This window comes from Cynocephalus volans, chromosome 2 (genome assembly GCF_027409185.1).
Source record: "Cynocephalus volans isolate mCynVol1 chromosome 2, mCynVol1.pri, whole genome shotgun sequence".
Lineage (NCBI taxonomy): Eukaryota > Metazoa > Chordata > Mammalia > Dermoptera > Cynocephalidae > Cynocephalus > Cynocephalus volans.
This window is the reverse complement of record NC_084461.1, coordinates 126,103,134-126,129,576: the sequence shown is the minus strand read 5'-3', so window position 1 is coordinate 126,129,576 and position 26,443 is coordinate 126,103,134. Positions and strand designations below refer to the sequence as shown.

Genomic DNA, 26,443 nt, shown 5'->3' with positions numbered 1-26,443 from the left:
TTCAAGTGGGATAAGAAAGGAGTAGAGAAAATAGAAGACAGTTCCTCATCAAAGGTTTGAGAAAGCACAAGATAAAAAGCCCCAAAATAAAGACTGTGTGAAAGAATAATTCAGTGAAGCTGATTTCTAGAAGAACTATGACTTGATCCAAGGAAAGCAGGCCTATCTCTATTTCCATTTCATGAAAACTAGGGGACACGTATTAACATAGGTTTTTAATATTCCTTCTAACTCTAATTTCTCTATATCGTGATATTTTAACACGTCTGTTTTCCTGAGATGATTCATAAGTCAACCACTCCCCTGCCAAGAATATTAAAAGGGCTTTGTCATTGCTCTGATATAGGTAAGGGATAGAGATGCTGATAAACTTTTCTATTGTGGCTTAAGTAAAAGAAAGCCAGGAAGAAAAACTGAAAGTGAAACAGAGCAAGGGGCACGGCACCACAGAGAGGACCAGGGGTAAAATGCTATAGGGGGATAATTTATGAACAGATTAGACACAACTGAAAAATCATTTAAACTAAAGATAGAACCAGAGAAATTATTCAGAATGTAGTCCAGAGATTCAGGAGATGAAAAATATAAATATTTTTATTAAAAACATTTAAGTATCTCCAGTAGATGATAGTAAGACTGGGGAGGAGACAAAATTCAAAGTGATAATGGGTGAGAATTGTCCAAAGTTATTGAAAGAGACTAAACCTCAAATCCAGAAAGGCCAAAATTGCCCAAGCAACAGGTCTTTTTTAAAAATTCAAATCTAGGACCATCTTAATGAAATGTAGAATACCAAAGGAAGAAAAGAAGGTATTAAGAGCAGCCCAGTAGAAAAGACAGATCACCTACATAGGAAACGCATCAGGACTGCTATGACAATACCCAGGGGAGACTGACTGGCAGGAGGTGAGAGGCAATAGCTCTGTGGAAGGGAAGGACATCGGCACACTCAAGGAGCTGCTCAGTGGCAGTGACAGCAGGGAGCCTGTGACTTTGATATGTCTCCCATTGAGAGAAAGGGTCTGTGTCCTCTCCTATTAAAACTGGGTAAGCGTTTGTGGCCATTTTGACCAACAGGGCAAAAGAAAGGCTGTATGATTTCTGAGGTGAGGTCATCAAAAGGAAATGCTGTGCCTGCTTTAGTTACTAGAATGCTCACTCCTAAAAACTTTACCTGCCCTGAAGCCACCATGCTCTGAGGAAGCCCAAACTAGCCCATGTAAAGAGATTAGAGACTATATAGGGAAAGAGAGAAAGAGAAGACAGGAGAGAAGAGGGAAGAGAAGGACAGAGGAGACCAAGATAGAGGGAGAGAGCTTTATCTAGCCAGCCTGGAGCTGCTTCAAACACTCATTCTTCCAGCTCTAGCCACCATCTGATTGGAACCTCATGAGAAACCCTGAGCCTGAAGCCCCCATCCACATGCTCCCCAAATTCCTGACTCACAGAAATGGTGAGAGATACTTAAACAATTGGTATTGTTTTAGAAGTTGCTAAGTTTAGGATGACTTGTTACACAGCAATGGACATCTGGGACATCTAATCTGCCAACTGGCAGCTCTCCAGGTGTCAAGTGAGAGTGACATGAATCAGTTTCACAGGATGAGGTCATCTAAGAATTTCTAGCATCTAATAACATTTGACACACTTAATATTGTACATATGTGAAATACTTTATATATCCATTATAATCATCATATGTTAGTCAAGCAAATCAAGCAAGAAATCTAAAAAATGAACTCACCCCCTTTCCTCCTGACTTTTGGTCAAATGGTACCATGGTGATTTGTTTGGAATCCCGTTGATATGTACAGTAGTGCTTCACCCAAGAAGTTCCAAAGTGACCTGCAAGGTAACGTTTCCCATCAAACATCTATACATGTCCACTGTATGCTGCACATCATTAACTGTAGAAACACAGCCCACAATGCATAATGCTCCTCTATCCTTACACTGTTTCAGGGACAATATATTCTCCACACCAGCCAGAACGAAATAGACAGAAATCTGATCCTATAGGCTGGAAATGGAATCAACCCAGGGCTTTCCCCCAGGGACCATGGAAGACGGTTTCCCACTATTGCTATATCTAGTGGGTCTTAAAATACAAGGGAAGTAGAGATTCCCTGGGGAAATTAATTCATGTTCCCATCATCAATCTCCATTTGAAGTTTCCGTTCTCTTCCCTGATGGAGTAACATGATTGAGGAAAGAACAGAGAAATTCTCCTCAAAGTGCTTGTTACCATTCCCATCTGCTGCGATGACATCATGCTTCCCACACAGCTGCTCTGTGGCTCTGCACACAGACATCAGGGCTTCTGACCTACTTCCAAAACCCTAATTTTTACGTTAGCAGAACTCACAAACATCTGAAAAGCAGATGAAGAAACCTCAGAGACACCAGAGATGAATGGAAGGGACTATAAATGTCCTAATGTAACATAATGAGTCTGTCCCTCAAAATTATCCCTCAGGAAAGAGAAAGATGCCATCTAGTCAGGTTCTGACAAAGTCTCTGATGTTACTCTGTGCTTGGCCAATTAGTTTATTTTGAATAACAAAGTACTATTAAAGAAAGAAGGCATTATCAGCCTGAAAGAATCTCAATCAATACTAACTTTAGATCCTTATAAAAATCACATAGTCTAAAATGTTAAAAGTTTTTTAAAATATGAGAAAAGAATTAGTAGACACTCAATAATCATTAGTGGTATGGCATTATTGCCAATTGCACGTGTTGGATGTCATTTACTAAAGCAATACAGTAAGTGTTCCCATTGAGCCATCAAAAACAAATGAAAATACCAACCATCTGAATGCATTCTCCCTCCCGGCTTAGGGGAAAAACTCCAGTGATAGCACAACACAAAGATTTCAAAAGTGCTGTATTTGGAACAACTTGAGCATCAAGATAACTAGGGACAGTAATAGATTATAGCCTACTGAATAAAATGGGAATCCGTAAGTCCATACTGATGATGAAAAGATGGATGGATGGACAGATAGACAGGAAGGGAGGAAGGATAAGGGATGACACTTCCTCATAGTGCACTGAATGGCAACTACTAAATGTGAGAAGTTGGAAAATCACCATTTTGCAACCATCATAGTAAAGACTGGTTCAGGCAAGGATTGTCAATGGACACTAAATCTTTGGAAGTCAAGGAGAAGGATACTTACATGATCTTAAGGTATCACCCCATATATTGCTAATTAGTTTCAAAAGAAAAACAGTGACTGTACAGTGGAAAAACCAGATAATGCCTTGACCGAGTGATCGAAATTAACATCACCATCAAGAGGCAGATAGATACCACAGGCCTCTAGATGTGGCTCCAGAAACGAACATGGCATTAGTTACGTAGGATTTGACGAGGGATGCATAATCCAAATCTAACCATGAGGAAACATCAGACAAACCCGCACTGAAGAAAATTCTATAATGGAACTGGCCTATGTTCTTCAAAAGCATCAATGTCCTGAAAGACAAAGAAAGGCTGAGGAGATTAAAGGATACTAAAGTCATGTCAACTAAATGTGGTACAAGGTTATGTACTGGAGGAAAATAAAATGCTTCATAAGGGTGTTATTGGGACAACTGTCAAAACTGGAATATGAACTGTAGTTTAGATTAAATATTGTATCAATGTTAAATTTCCTAGATGTAATTTCATAAAAGAATATTCTAATTCTTAGAAAATACTTACCGAAACAAAGAAACATGGTGTATGCAACCTGTTCTTGAATGGTTCAGGAAAAAAATGTGTTTGTGTCTGTGATGTGCATATACACACCCACAAAGAGAGGAAAAGAATGATCTAATTGTGGCAAAATGTTAAAAATTGATGAATCTGGGTAAAGGGCATATGGTTGTTCCTTATACCATTCTTGCAACATTTCTGTAAGTTTACAATTACTTGAAAATAATAAGTTACAAAGAATTTAAAACAAAAAAGTTGTATCCCAATGATAGGCTCCGGACTATTGTGTTAGAGAACGAAAAAGTGGTTCTAATGATAATCAACACATTAATGTCAAAAGAGCACCTGATGCATTTGAATAAAATTGTGTAATGAAATGTGAAACTGCAAAAGAGCTATACAGATTTTATATATGTAAGTGAATAAAATTAATAAAATAAGTATTAGAAGTGGACACTGAACTATATTTTTGCAGACCTGAAAATTTATACTTTCAAGTTGACCTAAAACATTTTGGGGAATGATCTTCTCATTGGGAAACGATCTTCTCATTGGGAAAAGAGATGACCACCTTATATTCAGTATATATGAAACACACAACTAAAATAGCTTTCATTTCTTATAAACCTCAACAAACTCATCCAGGTAAGAAAAACGGACATAAAAACCCTAATCACAGCCAATATCTCCATCCCATTACTTCCCCCATTGTCACCAGAGAACAATTTTAAGCCCAAGCAAATCTTTAAATAATCACTGAAACTAAGAGTTTCTATTCTATTCCACTGGGAAGCTGTTAGGAGTGAAGACATCTGCCTAACTTTCAATCAAGAGAAAAACATGAAAGAACGCAAAACCAGCAAAAATCTGAGAGGAGCAATGTGCCCTACCAAGAAAGCAGGGTGGGAGCCTAAGAGAACTACCCATTAAAGAAAAAAACTCACTTTCATTCCTAGCACTGCATGCACAAAGTAAGTCTGGAAGTGCTACCCTAAATAGCACAGCCCCATCACAAAGCCCTTCCCCAGGCCTAAAGCATGGATCTGTGAGTCATCACCCAAAACTCCATGTTAGCAGCACCTTGTATCTCTTTTCTTGACATCATTGGCAGGGCAATGGGTCTCCTTCCTGGCTCTCAAAGTGAGCTTTTGTTTTCTACTTTTCAGAAAATTCAAATGTTGGGATGAAAGGAGTTGAGGAGAAGAGGGAAAGGGCCTAAGTCATGATTGTTTGGGCCTTGCTGAAACAAGTCTCAGAGAAAAACAGAATCAGCAAATATTAAGTCTACCAAAGGATATGATTACTGATAGACTTATAATAAAGTCTAGCATGCAAGACCTCTCCAAGGCCACTGTACTAAGGGTGTAGGATTCTCAAGAGTAGAATGACACTAGGAAAATGAAGAGCAACCACAGAGATTCAAGGAATTCCAGGTTCCCAAGGGAATTCCCCATCACAAAGAAAACAGAACACATCACCTGGAAGACGGACTCTATGGACATCATCTATCCCTTTGGAAACTAAATGACAAAATTACTCATTCGTCCAAACATGTATTTACAATAGGCCAGGCACTACTGGATACATGCTCCATCTTCTGGGCAAAGGGCCTGAGTGCACCCCAACCTGCTGGGAGTCAGAGCACTCACGTTTTTCCTGGACATAGAGGTATCCTTCCATGGTGTAGGGACTGACAGTCTTGTGCTCAAGGGGATTCTCCTTCATCTTCTTCATCAGTGATTCCACTTCTGACCTGGTGCCTTCAAAGCGATTTCTTGTCTATGACGAAAGGAATTTTATTCAAATCAAAGAAAGAAAATTCCAGTCTAACGATTCAGAAGCAACCTCTCTAAGAATTCAATCCTTAAATCTAACATAAGATAAGGGACATTCAACCCTCTAGGAATGTGGCAAATATCCACATATGAGAACTGTGCTTTGGCCTTAAAGCCCTGCACCAGAAAGACACTCAAACCCTAGTGACCATCAAAACTACCTAGGGAATTTGTAGAGGATGCAATGCCCAGGTCTCACTCCTAGAGATCAATTTAGTACCTTCAGACCCAGAAACATGCATTATAAAGCAGCAGCCCAAGTGATTCTGATTCCAAAGGTCCAGGGGCCTGTAAGCCTTCAGGACAGAGGCACTCATTTCTCCAACTACAGGGAATGCAGTTTGCTGGTGGCTCACAGATGAGTCCCTCCTCAAAAGGGACACACTTTACTCAAGGTCACTCCCTTCCCCAGGGCAGCCTGCACCCGACAGCTAGTCAAGGCTAGGGATAAAATGGGGAAGGGTGCAAAGCCTGGCCCCTTGCTTCTATTCAGGACCCTCTGGCAGATCACCCCAGCTCCAGAGTACCTCCAGGGCCCTGACTGAGGCATCTGCTGCACCCGCATGGCAGCTCAACTTCTCTTGCTGCCATCCTGTGGTCTTCACTCTCTCACAGGGATTTTTGCTGGCACTGCCCACCCCCACCCTCAGTAAACCTGATGCTTGTAAAGCCCATTTCAGAGTCTGCCTCCTGAGGAACCCTGCCTTAGGGAAAGCCACACTTTGTAACATCTTTTCCGAGACTCTGCAACTTCCTGTTCTCTGAGACAATACACAGAACTTTATTGCAGTACCCTCCAGGTTTCTACAAGCTAGGCAATACAACCCACTCAGACACACTTGGGTTTATTTTCTACACAAGATGATCTAGAGACAAAGACAATATGAAGACTAACACAGTCCAATCACAGTGAAGAAGCAGGCTCAAGCCCCAGTAACACTAACCAAAAAGCCCTAAGCAGGATTCTGTGCACCAAAAGGTCCTGTGTTTAAACCTTGGAAAGAAGACGGGGAGTAAACCGTCTGACATGGATTTCCTATCAGCCTTCCTAAGAGCTGGACAAGAGCACATCCTTTGAGCCAGAGGCCAGTGTGTGTCTCCTACCCCCATGCCCTGAGCACACACTCCCAGGCCTCATGTGGCCAGGCAGCTAAATGCACAGAAGGGAGGCTGGACTGGGCTGGGATTTCCACCACCAAAGGAAATCCTGACTCTCTGCTACAGATTTAAAACATAATCAGCAGCAGCACTTCCAAGAACATAAATAGTGCTTTGAAATAATGAAGAGGAGGATGAATAGTCTGACCTGGGGCCACCAAGCACTCTAGAAACACCTAACCCCCAGCTGCCTCCAAACCCAAGCAAGACCCACTCTCCTCACCTACATTCCAATCCACATAGGTGGTCTCCATGACAAGCAAACCCATATATTGTGTTTTCCTTTCCTTAACTAGAGAAAGGAAACCTGTCCCTATGCCCACTCACGTTCTGTATGCTAATGGTCAGCTGTGTCTTGAAGTCTCCAAAATCCTTGGCCAGCTCATAACCATGGTGATAGAAAGTGAAAAGTCCTTGCAGGAAGGCCAGGAGCTGTAATGAAAGAAGAAAGGCAGAGGTCACATAAGTAGGTTAAAAAGAGGTATTGTATAGCTGTATCCCAGTTCCTGATGCTGGTTCGAAAGTCTAGAATAAAGTAATAATAATGGCTAACGCCTGTCGAGTACCACTTGCGTGCCAGGAACCATGCCCTTCCTTGCCCTGTCTCACTGAATACTCACAACAACCTATGACCTAAGTACTCCCATTATCCCTATTTTAACGAGGAAGCAGATTCAGAGAGGTTAAGGAACTTGTCCCAAAACACACAGTAAGTGGCAGCCCCCAGGACTTGAAACCAGGTCTACTTGGCACCAACACCCATCCATGCTCTTACCCTGTGATCCTCACCACCTCCTAAGAACATTTCTTCAGAAACTAAAAACCAGGGCTCCAACTCAGTTTCCTATGGCACATGTGTAATATCAGGTTATTCTGCAGAAGAGGAAAGGGGAAAAGGAAGCTGGTGTGTCCTGAGTCTGCAGTCTAACAGGCAAAATCAAGTTAAAGAAAATTATCCAGATTAGACTTCAGCTGAAGTGTGTTTCTGTGCTTTTCCTAAACTATCCAAAAGTAAACACCATGAATTCCTTTATTAAAATATTCCCATGTTCCCACATTTTCATTTAAAATGGTTTCCCTAAATTATCATTTAAATCCCCTTGGACTAAAAGGTAAGCCTGTTCATTGTTTAGTCCTGTCTTTAGTGAATGGTGAGAACATCTGTTCACAATTCTCAAAACATGCCTCCTAAAAACTTAATACTTAAAAACTACTAATGTACCCACCCTGAATCCCTGCCAGTCTTCACTTCTCCGAAGTAAATAAACAACGTTCCTGCAGTCTTTCCTCTCAGAGCCTATATCCAAACCTCACTGCTGTTATGCTTTTCTCTGGCCCCTTCCCAAGTCCTACACATGTCACCTCAGTTCCAAATTTCGGCCTGAAGAAAGGATTATAATGAAAGCCTGAACAAGCTTTAGAAAGACCAGTGCCTCACCTCTATCACAAGCTCAGCTCTGCCACATTTGGGGACCATTCCCGTGCTAACTCCAACTTCTCAGCCAACTCACATTTTCTTAGTGGTCCACTCTGACCTCCCTGACCTGCCCCTACCACGTGTCATACCAAGACACATTTGCTTCACTTTAAAATGTATTTAGTTTTTCAGTCCCTAAATGAACCTACCATTGCTTATTAAACATAATCCCATCCCACCTATTTTCACCTAACTCTCCTTTTCTGAGAGGGAGTCCTGATAATGATGGTAAAAGGATCTCATCCCACCCACCCATCTCTCCTCTCCCACCTTGCTTGCAGCAGGAATGGAAAGCACAAGGTATGTGCTACTCCACCTGAGCTCAGGGAGGAGGCTGCCTTCAGGCTAAAACACCAAGCGCCGCCCAGTTTAATCGAAGAGCTCTGCACTGGGAAGTCAAACAAAACCCAGATTAGAATAATACACTACCTTGACTTCCCACTGCCATTGACCCAGGCACAGCTATCCCCTTAGATTCTCATGGGAGGTGGCAGAGCAGGCATTGCTGGATCCTCCGGCTACAAAAATGTCTAGTGGCACCACGTACAGATCCCTAACATAAGTCAATGAATGAACAGTAAGCCACATATAGTCAACACATATACTCTCTTCAAAAATGATCAAAGCCTTGGGACTCACTCTATATAAAATACTTTTTAAGTATGTTTTGTAATGATGAATATGCTACCTATCCTGATTTGATCATCACATATTGTACACAAATACTGACAATCAAATCTGTACCCCACAAATATGTATAATCAATTTGTTCCAGTTAAAAAAAAAAATACTTTTTTGAGAGGAAAGCCCAAACCTTTCCCTCTAGATGGCTCCAGTAAAGAAGAGAAGGGGCTTTTATGCCAAACCTGGTCCCAGTATTTACAATGAAAACTGTCTTTCCTCTTATCTCTGCCCTTCCTGCTGTCTGAGGATGCTGTGTCCCATCACTTTTCCAAGGCACTAAGCCAACACCGACTTGAGAATAATGCAGAAAATAAACAGCTAAATTCTAAGGTCATTCCTCCTATTAACTCTGATTTATCCTTCACTCAAAGGAAACAGGGCCTCTCCTGCTCCGGGTAATTAAATATTCTCCAACAGCTCACTAACATGCCACCTGGACATACACACAAGTGTTCCTAAGGCAGAGAGTTACTAATATTTATTTTGTTTTTACTCCCTTTGGTCTCATAACTTGACTGTCCATTTTTCTATGGGGAATAATTCCTTATTGTTATTTTGGGCCCACTTTCCCTTTCCTTCTCCCCTCACAGCATTTTTCCCCTTTCCGCCACCTCCTTACACTCTCCTCCCACACCTTATATGAAGTTTGAACCTATTACAAAGTGAGAAATGGAAGTCCACTCTTCAGGGGGCAGGGTGAGGCCCAGAGAAGGACTCCAGAGATGGGAGGATCTGTCTGCTTCCAAGAAATGCTTCTACTGAAACACAGGAGGAAGAGCTTGCTTTAGTCCCGCTTGGTTACCAGATGAGAGAGGTCAGCTTATCCACTGAGCAGCCACAAAATCACAGCCCCACTAAGGAAAGACTCCCCCCACCCCCAACCCTTTGCCTTCTTCCTCCTCCTTGTTATCCTCAGAGAATAAATGCAAGCAAAACCTACTTCAACTTCCTAGCTGACAACATAATTTATTTTTAATTTATTTTTTTAAGAAAAAAGTGCAATTGCAAGTTAGTGCTGGCTCCATCTTCTGAACTCTCTGATAGATTCAGGTTCTCACTATTCATAGAATAGAACAAATGTTATGTGTTGAATGTGTCCATTACAAAAGATATGTTGAAGTCCTAACCCCCAGTACCTCAGAATGTGACTTTATTTGGAAATAGGAACTTTACAGAGGTAATCAAGTTTAAATGAGGTCATTAGGATGAGGACTAGCATTTTTATAAGGATAACTTGACTGATTTCCTCAGAAAAGGGGGAAATTTGGACACAGAGACAGACATGCACAGAGGGAGGACATCCCTGTGAAGCTGGAAGACTGGAGTGATGCATCTATTTTTTTTTTTTTTTTTTTTTTTTGTCGTTTTTTCGTGACCTGGAGTGATGCATCTATAAGCCAAAGAATTCCAAAGATTGCTGGCAAACCACCAGAAGCTAAGAAGAAGGGAAAGATCAACAGACCAAAGGAAAGAATGAAGACCTCCAATGAGACAGAAACAGTGGTAAAGGAGGGGGAGGGCATGACACCAAGAAATATTCTGGAGGTGAAACTCAGAGGCACTGGTCCCTGATGAACGTGGAGAATGAGTTCTATGTAGCACTAGCTAACCTTCGATTATGAAAACTCAGGGAACAGAGGGAACACGGCTTCACTTTCATGAAGTCAGTATGTCATTACCTGCAATCCAAATCTCAAGAACATTTGGTACCTCGATAAGAAAATAAAGGCTTTCAGTACAAAAAAATACACATATGTGGTTTAGATCCCAGAAGTCCTTGGAACACAAAAACTTTGTTTGTTTTTCTAAGGTCAGTAATACCTGGTACTTGAAGTTACTTTCTAAGAAACAAATGAACATGGTCAATGTGCACTGAGGTTCTGTGAATGGCTGGAAGATTCCCTTTGGTGCAACCAATCTGAAATATGAATACCCACACCCAGGGACTCCACCAGTTTTGTTCAACTGAATTTTTGCTGGCTTTCTTCCACCTGTAAGCAATCAAGTGTTGTTTCGTGGAGATTAAGAACCAGACCATTCCAACCCTACTTAACTAGATATGACCTTAGACATGTAAATAAACTTATGTTTCCATTTCTTCATGAGAAAATAGGGATAAAAACAGTCCCTACCCTCAGAGATATTACAAGGATCGAATGACATAATGTAGGCAAAGTGCTTACACAGTACATAACACGGTTTTAGCTAATATCAACTGTTATTTCCTGTTCTTCCTTTATAGAATCTAGGCCAGAGGCTCAAACTGTAATGTGTAGCAAAACCACCTAAAGGGCTTATTAAATTTAAGGGACCTCACCCTTAAATTTCAGGTCTGGGGTGGAGCCTGAGAATTTGCATTTCTAACAGTTTGAGAACCACTGATCTCATCTGTAGCTTTTCCTTTGTTGTAAGTATCTTCTTCCTATTCTCACAGCTCCTGAAGCCACTGACCTGCCTAAAAATTGGCATGTACAAAGACAAGAACTTCTGTACAAAAGTGAAGGCCAAACATCTGAATCCTACATCCAGCCTCTCCACCAACTCATTTAATTTAACTTTGGGCAAATTCCTATCACTTTGTCTTTGTCCTATAGTGAGACTGGAAATTTCTTTTCACTAGCTCTCCAGGTGCCTCACTGCATGACCTGAAAAACATATGCAAACTACAATAGTTTTCTACTCTTTAAAATCCCTCCTGCACTTCTAAATCATCTTGTCCAACCTGTCACTGAACTGCTTGCTACCTTGGCTAGCTCTTTACACCATACATCTTGCTTCCCCAGTGAGGCTGTGAGCTCCTCAGACACAGCAGCTGGGCCTTCACCATTTTCTATGATATTCCGCAAGTAATGCTTTTAGAATAACCAAGATTATATTAAATAGACAGACCCTGTTAATATTGGCATTTGACTCATTTCCTCATAAATAAAAAATAATTGCTAACTTTTCATTGGGTGTTAATCAAGCTCTGATATAAACATTTTACTTAGATAAACTCAGTCAATCCTCATAGCATCTTTATAAGGTAGGTGATATTATTATCCCCATTTTGCAGATGAGGAAAGTGAGACTCAGAGAAATAACTCACCCAAGAACACAGCTAGTAAATGGCTAGGCTGGGATTTAAATTCAGGAAGTCTGTTTCTAGAGCCCTTCTTCACCATGAAGCTACTGTCTGTTACAGTGAAACCTCTCTAAGACACACACAGTACAACAAACAGAATGCCAAGAAATGGAAATGGAAATGCAAGTTCTTATAGATTTCTTAAAAAAAAAAAAAAAAAAAAATGGAGGGGCGAGAGAGAGAAGAAAGGAGGAGGAAAAGTCAGCCAGATCAGCAAAGCCATTCAGCTGAGCCCAGCCTCAATTGGCTGAACCTCACAAAGGAGTGAAAAATAAACATCTATTGTAGTAGGAGGTTTTGTGGTTGTCACTCAGCAAAAGTTAACAGATACAAAACCTGATTCCTACTGGGAGATCAAAGTGGATAACAAAAAACTCATCTCAAAAATGTCAGAAGGCAAGCAAACAGAAAGGACATTGTTGGGGGGGAGGGGGGGAGGGAGAAGGGAGGGAGGTTTTGGTGATGGGGAGCAATAATCAGCCACAATGTATATCGACAAAATAAAATTAAAAAAAAAAAAAAAAAAAGTCAGAAGGACCAATTAGAAAAAAACTCATCAAAAGCAGGCATTTATAGATCAATATCAATCAGTGTATATATAAATACTATTAAAATTGCACTGTTCTTTTCCTCTAGAAATTCTAATAAAAGCAAATAAAAATAATGCTAAAGGTTAATTCTACGTGACAGCATTTGAATTCCTGTCCTGACCACAAGAAATTAATCTTCAGTAAACCTTTGATTGAAAGGCTGGTTTTAGCACCTCTGTGCCCTAAGCAGGAAAATCAATGAGCCTACTTTCTCTGACAGATGGCTGCTAACACCTAACAGACCCTTGCAGAAAGAGGGGGATTTTGACCTGAACCCTTGATGGAGACCACTGCTCAGTAGGAAGTTGGCACTAAGGTTTCCAATATTCGGATAAGAAGAAGGTAATCAAGGACTTTAAGGATCTTGCCAAATGAGGTAGCTGGGAATGGAATCCTGAAATCATAGTTCCAGCACAATAAAAGATGTAGACATCAGATTCCAAACCCAATTGGAGTCCTCATGAAACTACTAGCAAGTCTGCATGCCTAAAAAGCATCCGAAAAGTTTATATGTAATTAGAAATGAGACACAGAACACTCTTTGCTAAAAAGAATGGTTATTTTCTTTTAGTTTCTTCTATTTTTAACCTTATCTACTTAAGGAAATTACCCTTTCTTAAATCTAGATAGATAATCTGATTTGTACACAGACCCCAGGCTTGAATCTAAATCAGAGGCATTTTGGCTGAAAAATCCAAGGTCTACAGGAGTTTAAATTGAGGTTATTTTGCTATTTTGGTGTTTCCATGAAGCCTTCCTTCTGTGGCTTCTCCACACCAGTGCCACAGGAGGGTGGAGCAGCACCACATCTGAATGAAACCACGACCAGGCTGGTGTGGCCTAAACTAAAGTCAGACTTTTTCCCACACTGCAGTCTTTCACACCTACAGCAATGCTGCCTAAGTCTAAATTTCATCATGGTCTACTCAGCAGAATCTCTTGCTGCTCTGGTTGTAACAAATCCACAATGAGAGATAGCTTTATATAATATATTTTACCTGAATGGAACAAGGAGGGGTTTTGAACCCGAGAGGCAAAAAGAAAATGGTACTATATACATTCTGCTATTTCCTGGGGTAACGACTACATTTGGATTATTTGAGAGAAAGGGTAGGAGAGAGCAGGAAAGTTAATGCGTAATCGCTATCTCATGCCAAGAGGAAAACTCCTCCTCCTCTGGACTCCCACTTCCACTCCTTCCACCTAGAAAGCAGACAGCATAACACAGGGTAGCCAGAGGAAGGAACTGCGGCTGAGTGCTCTATCTGCTTCACTGTGGTTATACAGGAATGGCTGCAGGAAGAATCCAGGGTAGCCAGATTGCTAAAGCACGCACTTAGAAGGCACAGCATCAGGGCTGGTCAACCTCTTTGTTAACAATTTAGAGCATTCCATAATCTCCTAGGTAGTTGGAATGAGGGGTGGAGATGAAAGTATGGGTACATCATTAAACACTGACAATCTACTTACAGGCTCCACGAACTCAAACATCTTTCTCTCTTGGACTTCCTGCACCTTGAAGACATATTCCAAGGATACTTCATAGAAATGCTGTCGGACCAGATCCACTTGGCTGTCTGCCTACAAACAAGATGAGATTTAAGAGAAAAATCAAGTTACTACCCAAGGAGAGCATTTAGCAAGCGGGCCAGAAAAAACTCTCTGGAGATGATTTTAAAACAAATCAAATAGCATGACGCAGAAAGAAGAAAAATGACTATAGTAACCATTTCACTATGTATAAGTATAATGAAATATTATGTTATACATCCTAAGTACATACAATAAAAAAATAAAAGACAAAACAAAAAACAGAAAGCCCTCAAATGAAACTGTAGGTTAAAAAAGGTAAATGGGTGGGCCAAAGGAACATCATGTTAGCCCAAATAGTATCAGGTCATAATATTAAAAGTAATCAAATCTTAGAAACAAACAAAAAAGAAATAATTTTAATGGCTAGCTGAGCACTAATTTTGTGCTAGGAATCATGTCCACAGCTATACATACATTACCTTATTTAATCCTCATTAATTATTTAATCCTCCTTAAGTTCCTATAAAAAAATATATTATCTTTGTCTCTAACTTACAGGAGGAAAATGAAGTCCACTAACATTAAGAAACTTGACTAAGGTCGCACAGCTCATACAGGGCAGAGCTGGGATTTCCATCCTGGTGAATCTTACTCTAAGACCCTTGACTGTCCTTAAACCACTAAGCTCACTGCCTCCCCACACCCTGGGACAGACGTAGGTTCCATGGAAGACAGAATTTTAAGCAGAAAAAAAACCCCTACAGGGCCATCCAGTCCTTCCTAATGAGCAAAGCAAACTGTTAGAGGGCAAGGAATCTCAGCAAAGGACATTTTCATACCAGTCCCAAATATTTCATGATAAGAATAAACCGTCAGTTTACCACAAACACAGTAATTACATTGCTCCCTCCGAATCTCACTTCTCTGTGAGGAGTGTATCTGGGACAGGCCCACAAATGGGTACAATTAAACCACAAATCTGGGATCTAGAACTCAGGGGAGAATACAGGTATGCATGGACAAGCAAGATGCTATGCTGGTAAGTAACATGACTCTCACTATAAAGCTATACTCTCCCTATAAAGGTTAAGACCTTTCCACAATGTGGCTGTGCAACTCACTCTTTCAAAGCAGATAATTACATTGAAAGCACACTTCAAAGACAAAGCACTAAATATATTTTTTTAATATAAATGAATATCCTGGCAGGAGGAAAAAAATCACTCACTTTTGCCTAGAAATGATGGAGTCAGAAACCATTCTTTAATGCAATTTACTAAGACAAACAAAGCTCCCAAAGGAATATTTCTTTCAGTATTCCTTCATCAAGAGTCCTACAGAAGGAACTTAGAACAAACCTCACTTCCCATTTTACCAAATATAGTATGCCATCTGCTGTGGGTCAAATGTGCCCCCCAAAAGTTCAGGTGTTACAAACTTGGTCTCCATCATAACAGTATTAAGAGGGTGGGAAATCCTATGACAGTAATTGAAATGTGCGGCCTTTAAGAGGTGATTAGATTGTAAGGACTATACCCTCAGGAATGGATTAATCCATTCATGAGTAATGGGCATGATTCTGATGGCTTTATAAGGAGAGCAAGTCAGGTTAACTTACTTTTGCTCAGCCCATTCTCACCATGAGACACCCCTGGTCACCACAGGACCCTGCATCACTGAAGAAGAAGACCCTTACCAGATGTGTTCCCTGGACTTTGGACTTCCCAGCCTCCAAAACCGTAAGAAATAAATTTCTTTTTCTTTGTAAATTACCCAGTTTCTTGTACCCTTTTATAAGCAACAGGAAACAGACTAATACACTACCCTGACGTCTTAAGAACTTAGCCTCCTTCATTCATTCAACTATCATGAGCAAAAAGAAACTTCCTTCATGGATCTTACAGCCTAGTGAAGAAAAGAGACATTAGTCAAATAATCATGTAAATAAGGAGGAAACTACAAGCCCTGCTAAAATAACAAGATGCTATGAAACAGCCCAAGAGAGTACACTCAAGTCTTTCATGCTATCAATTTCCTCCCAGAGCAACTTCCCTATTAATACAAAGGAGCTAGTCTGCTGAGTAACTGCTCAATAAAACCAACGAAGAGCTGAGACTGGGAGCATCGGCTAAAGCCTCCAAGCAGGGGAAGGAGATATCTGAGCACTGACAGATCTTTTTGTTGAAGGCAGGGTTTCAGAAGACCCTGCACCTCACCTCTGCATGTATGGCTGCTTAGACGACTGGGCTAACACATCCTCCACCTGGGCTTCTGCCAGCTATGTCTCATACATTCCTGTAGACTTTAGTAGACTTTAATCTCCTTATTGTGCAAACCCAACATACTTACATCGAAGGATGCATCTACACCCCCTGAGTACCCCACATACCTGAGACTGAAAGGCAGGGAGGAGGGGGAAGTGACATTCCTGAAAAATGCCCATCGCAGTTAGGCAGAGATGAAGAAGCCAGAAGGAAATTACTGCGAGAAAACAGAACTGACTCCAGCATCAGTCAGAGAGAGCTGACCTAAGTGCAAGCTCCAGTTCTATGATTTTCTAGCTGGTCACTGATTAAGTCACTGATCCTAATGGAGATGATAATTATCTGCCATTGCTTCTGAGTAGAACTGTATCAAAGAGAAAATGGGCCGAGGAACATGAACAATTTGAAAACCTGGAATCATCTCATGCATGTTGGTTGTTACTATCACCAGGCACTTCAGAGCAGATGGGCTTCAATCCCTGCTCCTCCCCCAAACCAGCCATATAATCTCTGGGCCACTACACTTCTCTCCTGACTGGTCTCCCCATCTTCACTTTCTCCCACTCCCCAAACCAATCTCCAACCAGCAGCCAGAATACCATTCTCAAAAATCTAAATCAGATGATCTCACGGCACCTTCGAGGCCCTCCTATAGCCTCCGCCATGGTCTGCAAGACCCTGTGTGATGTGCACACCCTCCATCCTCACACCTCATCCCATCCTAACCCATTCTCACTCCAGCCACTCTCTTTCCTGTCCTCTAACACTCCAAACCTCTTTCTTGCCTGCAACCTTTGTTACATCTGCCTGAAAACTTCCTCCCCTAGATAAGTACACAATTTTTTTACTTCAATGAATAGTGAGAAATACTTTTTACATTATGATCCAATAAACATTTTTTCTTTTAAATGTATTTTTTAAAATTTTTTCATTGTTTATGGGGTACAGTTTGCTGTCTCAATACACGCATATATTGTATAAGATCCAATCAGAATAGTTAGTGTATCTATCACCTAAACACTACTCTTTTTTTTTTTTTTTTTTTTGCAGCTGGCCAGTGCAAGGATCCGAATCCATGACCTTGGCATTATCAACACCATGCTCTAACCAACTGACATAACTAGCCAGCCCTGCTTTCATATTTTTTATTTAGCCTACTCTACTCTAGTTCATGAATTTGTTTGGTAATTTCAATTTTTACTACACACCACAACTTAAAGAAGACTGTCCTAGCTTTTCACTTAGCTCATGCCTTCTCATCTATCTGGGCTCTTCATTAACCATATTGTCTTAAATAAGTTACCCCAGAGAGTTTCCATCTTATCTCCCAATTTATTTCCTTATCACTATGTGAAATTCTTATTTCTTTCTTTCTTATGTGTTCACTACTAGAATATAAAGTCCATGATAACAAAGTTCTTATCTAATTTTTCCACTTTTCTATCCCAATGTCCAGAATGGTGCCTAGCCCATACTAAGAATTCAACGGATGCTTGTGGAAGAAATGAATTGATCTTCATGTGGCCATCAGTCAACACCAAAAGCATGTCCATGCAGTGACCGGCACTAAGAAGAAATGCATAACTCAATGCATTTCCAAAGGAAAAGGAAGAAGAAATCACAAGTGAAATGGCATGTTTCTCTTGCCAATGCCCCAGCTCACTCTGAGCCATGGAATTCATCACATTCTTAGACCCCTACAATGGAATCATAAGACTGGATTCCAACCCACCCTACAGATTACAAGAGTTTCTCTGCCTGTTACTTGAGAAGCTGTAAATCCACCAGCTTGTCCAGCCCCACCAACCATTCTGTGCTTCTTGGAAGAGACTTTCTCCTGCATTGTAAATTCCATGAAGTGGTTCCTCTATTTCACTCCCCCACAAAACACCCAGAGCCTGAGAAGATTTTCACAGAAGCATCCACTGAGTATTTATTGAACTAATTACTATCGTTTTTGAAGCAAGCTTTTCTGCCATTAAAGAATACATTGATTTTTTTTTTTTTTTTTTTTTTTTTCTTTTTCGTGACCGGCACTCAGCCAGTGAGTGCACCGGCCATTCCCATAAAGGATCTGAACCTGTGGCGGGAGCGCCGCACTCTCCCGAGTGCGCCACGGGCTCAGCCCTACATTGATTTTTTAAAAAAAAAAAACCCATCCACTAGATGGCAGTGTCACTCCACAGCAATGCCCTATAATTTCTACCTCCAGGAATCTAGGGATGGGCTCGAATTTAAAAGCATTCAGTTCCAAGTCCCACAATCAGGGAACAATTCTGGATAATCAAAGGCTGTAGATTTCATCAAAGATGTACCAGGTGTTTAATAATGTTCCTGAAAGGTGATTTTTTAATAACTGTGAAGAAAATGATCAATTAATAGCTATAACACCATGAGCAAATCACTTGATCTCTGCAAAGAACTCAGTTCTTCCTAGTGTAATTCAAGGAGATTCAACTGGGTGATCACGAAGATCCCTCCCTCTCTCCAGTTCTATTTGCATAGCACTGGCACTGAATAATAATGGCTGGCAAGCAACAGTCTCAACCTCCCTCCCTAGATAGAGAAGTAGAACAGCAATCTGCGCTATGGGAAAGGGCTCCCTGGACTGTCAGGCTATTTAACATCTCTGAGCTCCAGTTTCCTCATATGTGAAAGACTCACATACATACTTCAAAGGTGGTTGTGAGAATTGGAGATGCATACATATGCATTCACTAAATGTTTGTTGCTATTATTGTTGATTCAATTCAGGTACAACTAAAAACCAATGCTTGAGAACTGACCTGAACAGACCAGGACTTGCAAGTAACACCTGCAGCCCAATCCTTGCCCTCAAAATACTTAGAAAGCTTGAATGGGCAAAAGGCAAGAACACACAAGACCGCAATAAAAGAGCCTAAAGAAAAATGTCCCCTGAGATATGTAACTGGCAAAAGCAGTAATACTGCCATCCAATTTGGAAACAGAGGATGAAAAGGAACAGGCCAGTCACAGGAATAATGCTTTATATTTGTGCAGTAGCTTTAGTTTACCTTCTCATTCATAAAGTAGGCAGGACAGATATTTTCGGGGTATTTTACAAATAAAGGAACTGAAAGCTCCAAGAGTCTAAGTAACTTGCATCAGGTCACACAGTGAATACATGGCAAAGCAGGCCTTGCAGCAAAGTACTCTTTACCAGCCCAGTATTCTGGTCCCTTCACTGTGACACCTCTTAGGGCATTGGGATGGCCCTAAAAGAAAACATTGGACTCATCCCAGACCAAATCAGCAATATCCAGGCACAGAGAGAAAAGACCTGGAGGAGAAGTATCCTCACTCTGGGGAATGCCATGCCTACAGGATAACTATACTGTGGGTCTCCCAACATCGATAGGTGCTAGAACAACCACACACCTGCTCAATTCTGAACACCTGCACTAATGGTGCATGGTCATCTGATCCATAATATATAATGCTCAGACTCTGTAGAGCTGGACTGATCTAGTCATCATGAGCTACAGCCAAAAAGGTTTTCCCCAAATATAAATTAAGTTTCCAAACCCTAAATGCCAAGTAATGCTAGAAGAATAAGAACTAAAAAGTGAGGGCATCAGGACAGAACCTATTTACTCTGGATAATCTACATGTCCTTGGGTATCTCCTACTGCCCATATCCTCAAGTAGAGTTGGGAACAGCCTTTATATCCTCTGAAAATAAGCATTTGTTTAGCTTTCTCGATCACACTGGAGAAGATTTACCTGAGGAGCTATGCTTCTACAAGAATCACTTCTTCACACTTTTGCTTCTTTTTCCCTCCTCAGGGACAAGATCTTCAATAGGTTAGCGTTTTCTACTTTCTACAGCTCACACCAGATACATAACTGCTGTTTGTTGACTGGCCAAGAACTGATCTGCAAAGCCCATTATAAACACGTGTTGTTGCTGTTTTATGCTGTTGCTGAGTGGTTCTCATCACTACTCAAAGAACTAATTTAAATACCCATTTCAAAACAGTTCTGAGAACACCACACAGTTGGGAGGGGATTGGACCATACCATCTCCTGAATTATCTTCATTTTTCAACATTTGACCCTACAGTCTTCATATGTACTTTCACCTTAAAGAAGTACTGGCATGGTTATCTGCTCAAAAAGAAACAAAAATTAAGAATGAGGGCTAGCCTAGAATCCACAGCCTCTCTAAAGGAAAGTCAAGCAAATTGCTAACAGTTAAATAAGATGACATTCACTAAGCCAAATTTGGGGCTCCACTAGGAAACTGCCCTGTCTCCCAGAAATATAAACTCTCTTACCATGCAAATCTCCATGAACTAAATAAAAATGGTCACAGCTCCATGGCTGCAAAGCTGACTCTTCTTTCCAAGTGAACTACTTTTCAAAAGATTTCATGGAAATCCCAAAACCAAGAACAGGTCGAAGAATTTATTTTCTTAAAACAAGGTCACCAAAGCATAAAACATATGCATGACAATAAAACACTTCTTCAAAAAAAAAAAAAAACTCATGTAAAGTACTGATCAAAATAATCATAAATTAATATTAAAGAAGGATGACCAAGATGTTTTAGATGCTAACATTTCAAATCACTGATATGAGGCAGTAAGTCAGAGAGTAAGGTAGCGAAGTGCAGAATTAAGACCAAGGGTGAGAGAAACAGGACGAAAGATCTTAGTTTGACATGAAGCAGCACAGTCTAGCAGTTAGGGCTGCCCAGGAAGGAGGTGGTAGTCTTGGCCAGCAGTATTTCCTCTGCCAATGACAGGCTGGAGAGCCATAAGGGTGGGGTGGGATAGGAGGATACCAGGGCAGTCCAGGCCTCAGGCACTGGACGAGGCATGAGGACCAGGCTCCTGGTTTCCAAAGTTTCTTCCAGTCCTAAACTTTCTGACAAAGAGCAACAAGCCCACATCCACAGCACTATGTGAAGATTAAACACTTTACTCGGGATACTAGCAAAGTTTCTTACCTCCTGAAGCTGAGATTCTTTCTTTTTGGAAGACAAATTCAAGTGTTTTTCTAAGATGCCACAATATTTCTCTGTCTCTTTGTCATACTTCTTTTTGGCTTCCTGGCAAAAAAGAGGAGAGAAGAAAGAAAAAGAGTAAAATATCGCAGGAGCAAAAGCAGCCTCCATCTCTCAAGATCTTTTTGCTCATCTTCATGACCTCATCCTTCCCTCAAGCACAGAACTACACCAGATGACCAGGCTTCTGCTCTTTCAACAATGCCCATTAAATCATGCTGCCACCGCCAACAGTCCCACGGGTTTGAGTGGCTGTCTACCACAGAGGCACCAGTCCAGTGCCAGAAACAAGGCAAAAAAACAGTACTTAATAGTGGCAAAGCCAGGACTCCTCCTCTAAGAACATCAATTGTGAAACAGAAATCTTTAGTTTCCAACCCACAAGGATGTTCAAAACCAGAGGAAGGGGGAAGTTACCCACAAAGCCAATACCCAAGGAAGGAAGATTTACTCACAGCTTGAATGGGATGAGTCTAACTAAGGCTAGATTCCACTGTAATAGTATTCAAAAAGTACTTCTTAATATACAAGGGTCTTGAAAAAGTTCGTGGAAATATATTATCATTTAATTCCATTTTTCCACAAACTTTTTGAAGGACCCTCACATAGGCCTAAATATCCCTTGATGCAATAATATCACATATGAGTCTTTAAGCTGAGGCATAATTCAAAACAGAGATGCTATCTTGTGTGGCTGGTTAGTTCAGCTGGTTAGAGCATGGTGTTATAACATAACACCAAGGTCAAGACTTCCATACCAGCCAGCTGCAAAAAAACAAAACCAAAGATGTTATCTTCACAAATGTGTTTGCTACAGCACCATTTTCAACAGCAAAACAAAAACAGAAGCAGCAGCAGCATCACTGCCCAAGAATAGGGTTTATGATAATTACGGTATGAGACATCCAGTAAATGTAATTAGTCATACGAAAAATTGCTCATGACATAGTGAAAAGTAATAATAGCACGATCCAAGCTTGGTGCATCCTATGTAGGGTGTGTTTACTATCTATGGACAAAAATTAGATGGGAATATACTTTTAAATGCTTGAGTTAAAAAAAGTAGGATAATGGGTAATTTTTCCTATTTTAGGGGATTTTTTATTAGCCTATATTATTGCCTTCAAAATGAAAAATAATTACAATACACATAATCGCTACTCCCCCACCAAGTCATTGAGTCTCTGAGGTTCTATTTTTATCCCCCATTTTACAGATAAGAAAACTTGAACCCCGGGAGATTAACTTGTAAAAAGTCACAGAGAGTGACAGAGCTGGGATTTGAGCCCAGGACAATCTGCGTCCAAAGCCTACATTCCCCACCACACTTGAAACAGACTGTCACAGGCACTCTCTAGTCCTTCCGCATTCCAGCAGGTATGGCAGGCAAGGGGACTAGAAGGAGGTTGGCACTGGTCTGATAAACAGGATCAAATATATTAACAGGATATATCATTCTTGCTTTTGACCCACATGGAACCCACAGAGGATATTTTTCTGCAACTCCAAGGCCTAAAAGAGGAAAAAAATTTCCAGCCAGATAAGGAAGCTCAGAGACATGTCTTTATTCATTTAACAAATTTATAAGGAGCAACCACTCTGTTAGGCCCTACTTCAGGCCCCTGGAAATACAAGACAGAAGTGGTCCCTACTCTCGTGATGGCAACATTCTAGTAGAAGGAAAAACACGCATAACCAGTAAACAAATAAGCAGCATAAATACAGACTGCTGCAAGTGTTACAAAGGAAATAAACAGTGTGTGGTCACGATGATTCTCTAGACAAGGTGCTCAGGAAAGGTCTCACTGGGGAGGGGAGATGTGAGCTAAGACCTGCTGAACATGTGAAAAGGCAGTGCAAAGCCTCCCAGAGCAGGGGAGTATTGCAAACACCCTAGGGCAGATCAGTCTGGCCAAGAAGCCATCATCTGAAGCCCTGACAAGCTCCTGCCAGCAAGATTCTGAGCCTCGCAGAGAGGACAAAATAATCATATACTCATTTAAGCTGACATTAATCCATTTCTATAAATCTGAATTTTGCTTAAAAAACTACTCACATACAAGAACAATGAACCATACAGAAGCAAATTAAGAAAAAGCCTGAGGTAACATTAATCCTTCAAATTTGAGGATAGTACAAGCAAGAGACTTGACTCAAGCAACTCTTTTCCTTTATAAAAACCAGAGACTTTCAATTAATGCTCACATATATCCACTCCCACCAGCCTTGACAGCAACCCCAAAAAGGAGAACCCTGGTGCCAGCAGAGTCGAGCTGGCCAGAGGTGAGAAAAAGCTAGGGAACATGAGTCACTGGCCTTCTGTGATGTTCTGGCAACTCCAGCCTCCACATTCCATGTTCAAGAGTATAGCCAAAGTCAGAGAAAAAGGTAAAGAGAAAGAAAAGAATAAAGAGAAACGGACGTAGTTTCTGTCTCCAGAAAACAGCGACAAGATCTCTGCAGGAATAAATCTACTAAGATTTAGATAGTATCCTTGATTAAGATGGGATGGTGGTATGGCTCAGAGTTATTTAGGATACAAGGTGGTTTTCACCTTCCAGAGAGTCCACTGTGAGGCAGCTAAGCAGATAAAGGACAGAGTTAGGATCTTGGAATTTACTCCCAACACTGTATGGAATGACTCTAAACAAGTCACTGTCCCTTTCCTGGACTTGATTTCCCCATCTAGACAGTGAGGATGACTAGAGGAGATATTTGCTCAGGTTTCCTCTTTCAGGTCAAAAATTGTATAACAAAATAAAGACAAGAACACCCCCCTCCTCATAGGACTGTTAGGATGAATGAGATAAACCATATCTAGTGCTTAGCAGAGTACCTAGCACATGGAAAGTGCTCGATACATTCCAGTAATGGCCAAGGTAGTGGTGATGGTGACAATGAGCTCATGATCTAAACCTACCTCCTTCTTATCAAGAACACCACTTGCTTCCATATTCCACATACCATGAAGGTAACCCTTCCAAGCACCTACCATAATTTGAAATTTATACATTTATTCATAGCTTTTTGTCTAATGTCTTTCTCCCCAGCCATACCATGAGCACAGCAACCACATCTGCTTGTTCTCTACCAAATTCCAGTGCACAGCACAGTACTGGGCACAGAGCAGGCTCTCAGATGTTTTTTAATGAATGAACTGTGTACCTAATATAATAGCTAACATCCAATGACCATATGAAAGCCACTGTCCTCATGTTCAAATAGCTATATGACAGATACCATTTTAAGCACTTTATATGAGTCCACTCATCTCTTCCTCATAATAACTCTATGAGGGAAGTTCTATTATTATCCTACAGATCAGGAAACAGGCATGGAGAGGTTCAGTAACTCTTCACGTTTACATGGAAATGGCAGAAATGAGAGTTGGACTCAAGCTGTCCAGTCTAGGCTCCCTCTTAACCACTACTTTCATGTCTATTCTACCTTCATTATAGAGCCCAGCTCTTTAAATGTGCCTCTGATACAGGAAAAATCAACTTCTCCAAACTCAGAGATCTAAACTTAGGGGCCATGGTTACGCCAAGCTCCAGGGTCACGCCCTACTCTTGAGCAGCCACATCAGCACAAGAATGCCCCAGAGTCCCCCCCTCCCCGCCCCCCGCCAGCAGCCTTCACACTGAGCTCTCTGCAACAGGTTGTTATAGCAACCAAAGCAGCACCAGAGTGGGGAGGAGGAGGAGGAAAAGTAATTTTAGCATCTCACAGACAGAGGTCATAAACCTCCACTTGGCTGCTACCAAAAACAGCCAAAGAGTACTTGCTGGCTCTTAGGTATTCTTGAGACCTTTCCCTAGATGGCCTAGTAGTGAGTTTGTTGTTTATTTTCTCTTAAATTTACATAATACTTTGATATAAATGTATGGGTGGGTGAGGAGGTAGAGAGGAGCGTATACAGAAAAAGAAATTACAAAAGGGGAAGGATGAGAAATCATCCCAAATGTTACCACAACCATTCTTTAGTGATTGATGATTATTAATGATTTAATAAATGAGAGAATAAAGCATGCATGAGGGGAAACATGCTTTAGTGACTTTTATTTAAATTTTTATTTTTATGTGTCTCACCTTCTATACCCACCTGGGGAAAGGACCTGCTCCTGTCATTAAGAGCACTGGTATTAAACCCAAAGGGAGCCCACTCAGACTTCTGTGTCTCCTGTGGTAATCACCAAACCAGTTTAAGGGAAGAGGCCAGAGTGAGAGATCGTGCTCAGAAGGAGAAGTAACTACGACACAGATGACTCAATAAACAGTCAGCTGCCTCTGCTTCAGAGCTCTTCAGAACCTCTGGCAGCCACTGCCATGGGTGTTCAGAACCAGGAAAGCAAGGCCCCACGGCTGCTAGAGAGAAGACCTGCTAGTTGGGCCTGTGCTGGTGAGAAAGGAGAGAGTGTTCACTCATGGTGTATTTCCAGCCGTCACTGGGTGGTTTAAAGTCTCAGACAAAATCTTAGTGGAACAAGACTACCTTCAAATTATACATTCCTTAATCTCTGATACAAAGCCAGTGCGCTCCAATTTCTTCATAAATGTAAACTAAAATTGGAAGAAAAGTGCTGTAAAATTGGGAGAAAAATCTTTGCCGTGGTCTCTCCTTCAAACTATGGCCAACCATCCTTCTGAAAGACCCTTCCTAAATATCTTTTTCAGGCCCTAATCATATCTATTCCCAGAAAGCAGATACACCTACGGGAGAGAGAGAGACACAGACAGACAGAGAGACAGACAGACAGAGGAACTGACACCTCACTTTGTTACATTTTGGCTAATTTTCTCCCCACCTACAATTACTTCTCAAGACCATACCAAGTAAGAGGGCATTATTGCCCAAAACTCCCTGCAGGTGGCGCAACGGACTGTGGCTGAATTGATACAGTTTCAGAAATACAGGAAAAAAACATTATTAAAAAGCAAAATCCTTTTGCTTTCATTCATTCCAATGAAAACATCTCCCCTGCAGGCAACCTCTAACACTGTACAGAAGGTCAAACCAGCTAGGATTTCCTAGTGATTTATCACAGG

General features: G+C 41.0%; 1 protein-coding gene across 3 annotated transcripts in view; it reads right to left on the bottom strand.

Moving 5' to 3' along the window:
* ARHGAP26 (Rho GTPase activating protein 26) overlaps nt 1-26,443 on the bottom strand; it is a 409,057-nt gene that overhangs the window by 276,259 nt on the left and 106,355 nt on the right. For all 3 annotated transcript variants that reach the window (XM_063088222.1, XM_063088223.1, XM_063088224.1), the window contains exons 5-9: nt 21,341-21,442; nt 14,042-14,152; nt 7,024-7,128; nt 5,353-5,482; nt 1,745-1,845 (exon numbers count right to left, since the gene is read on the bottom strand). In XM_063088222.1, coding sequence (XP_062944292.1) covers nt 1,745-1,845; nt 5,353-5,482; nt 7,024-7,128; nt 14,042-14,152; nt 21,341-21,442 — 549 coding nt within the window. The remainder of the gene's footprint in view (nt 1-1,744; nt 1,846-5,352; nt 5,483-7,023; nt 7,129-14,041; nt 14,153-21,340; nt 21,443-26,443) is intronic.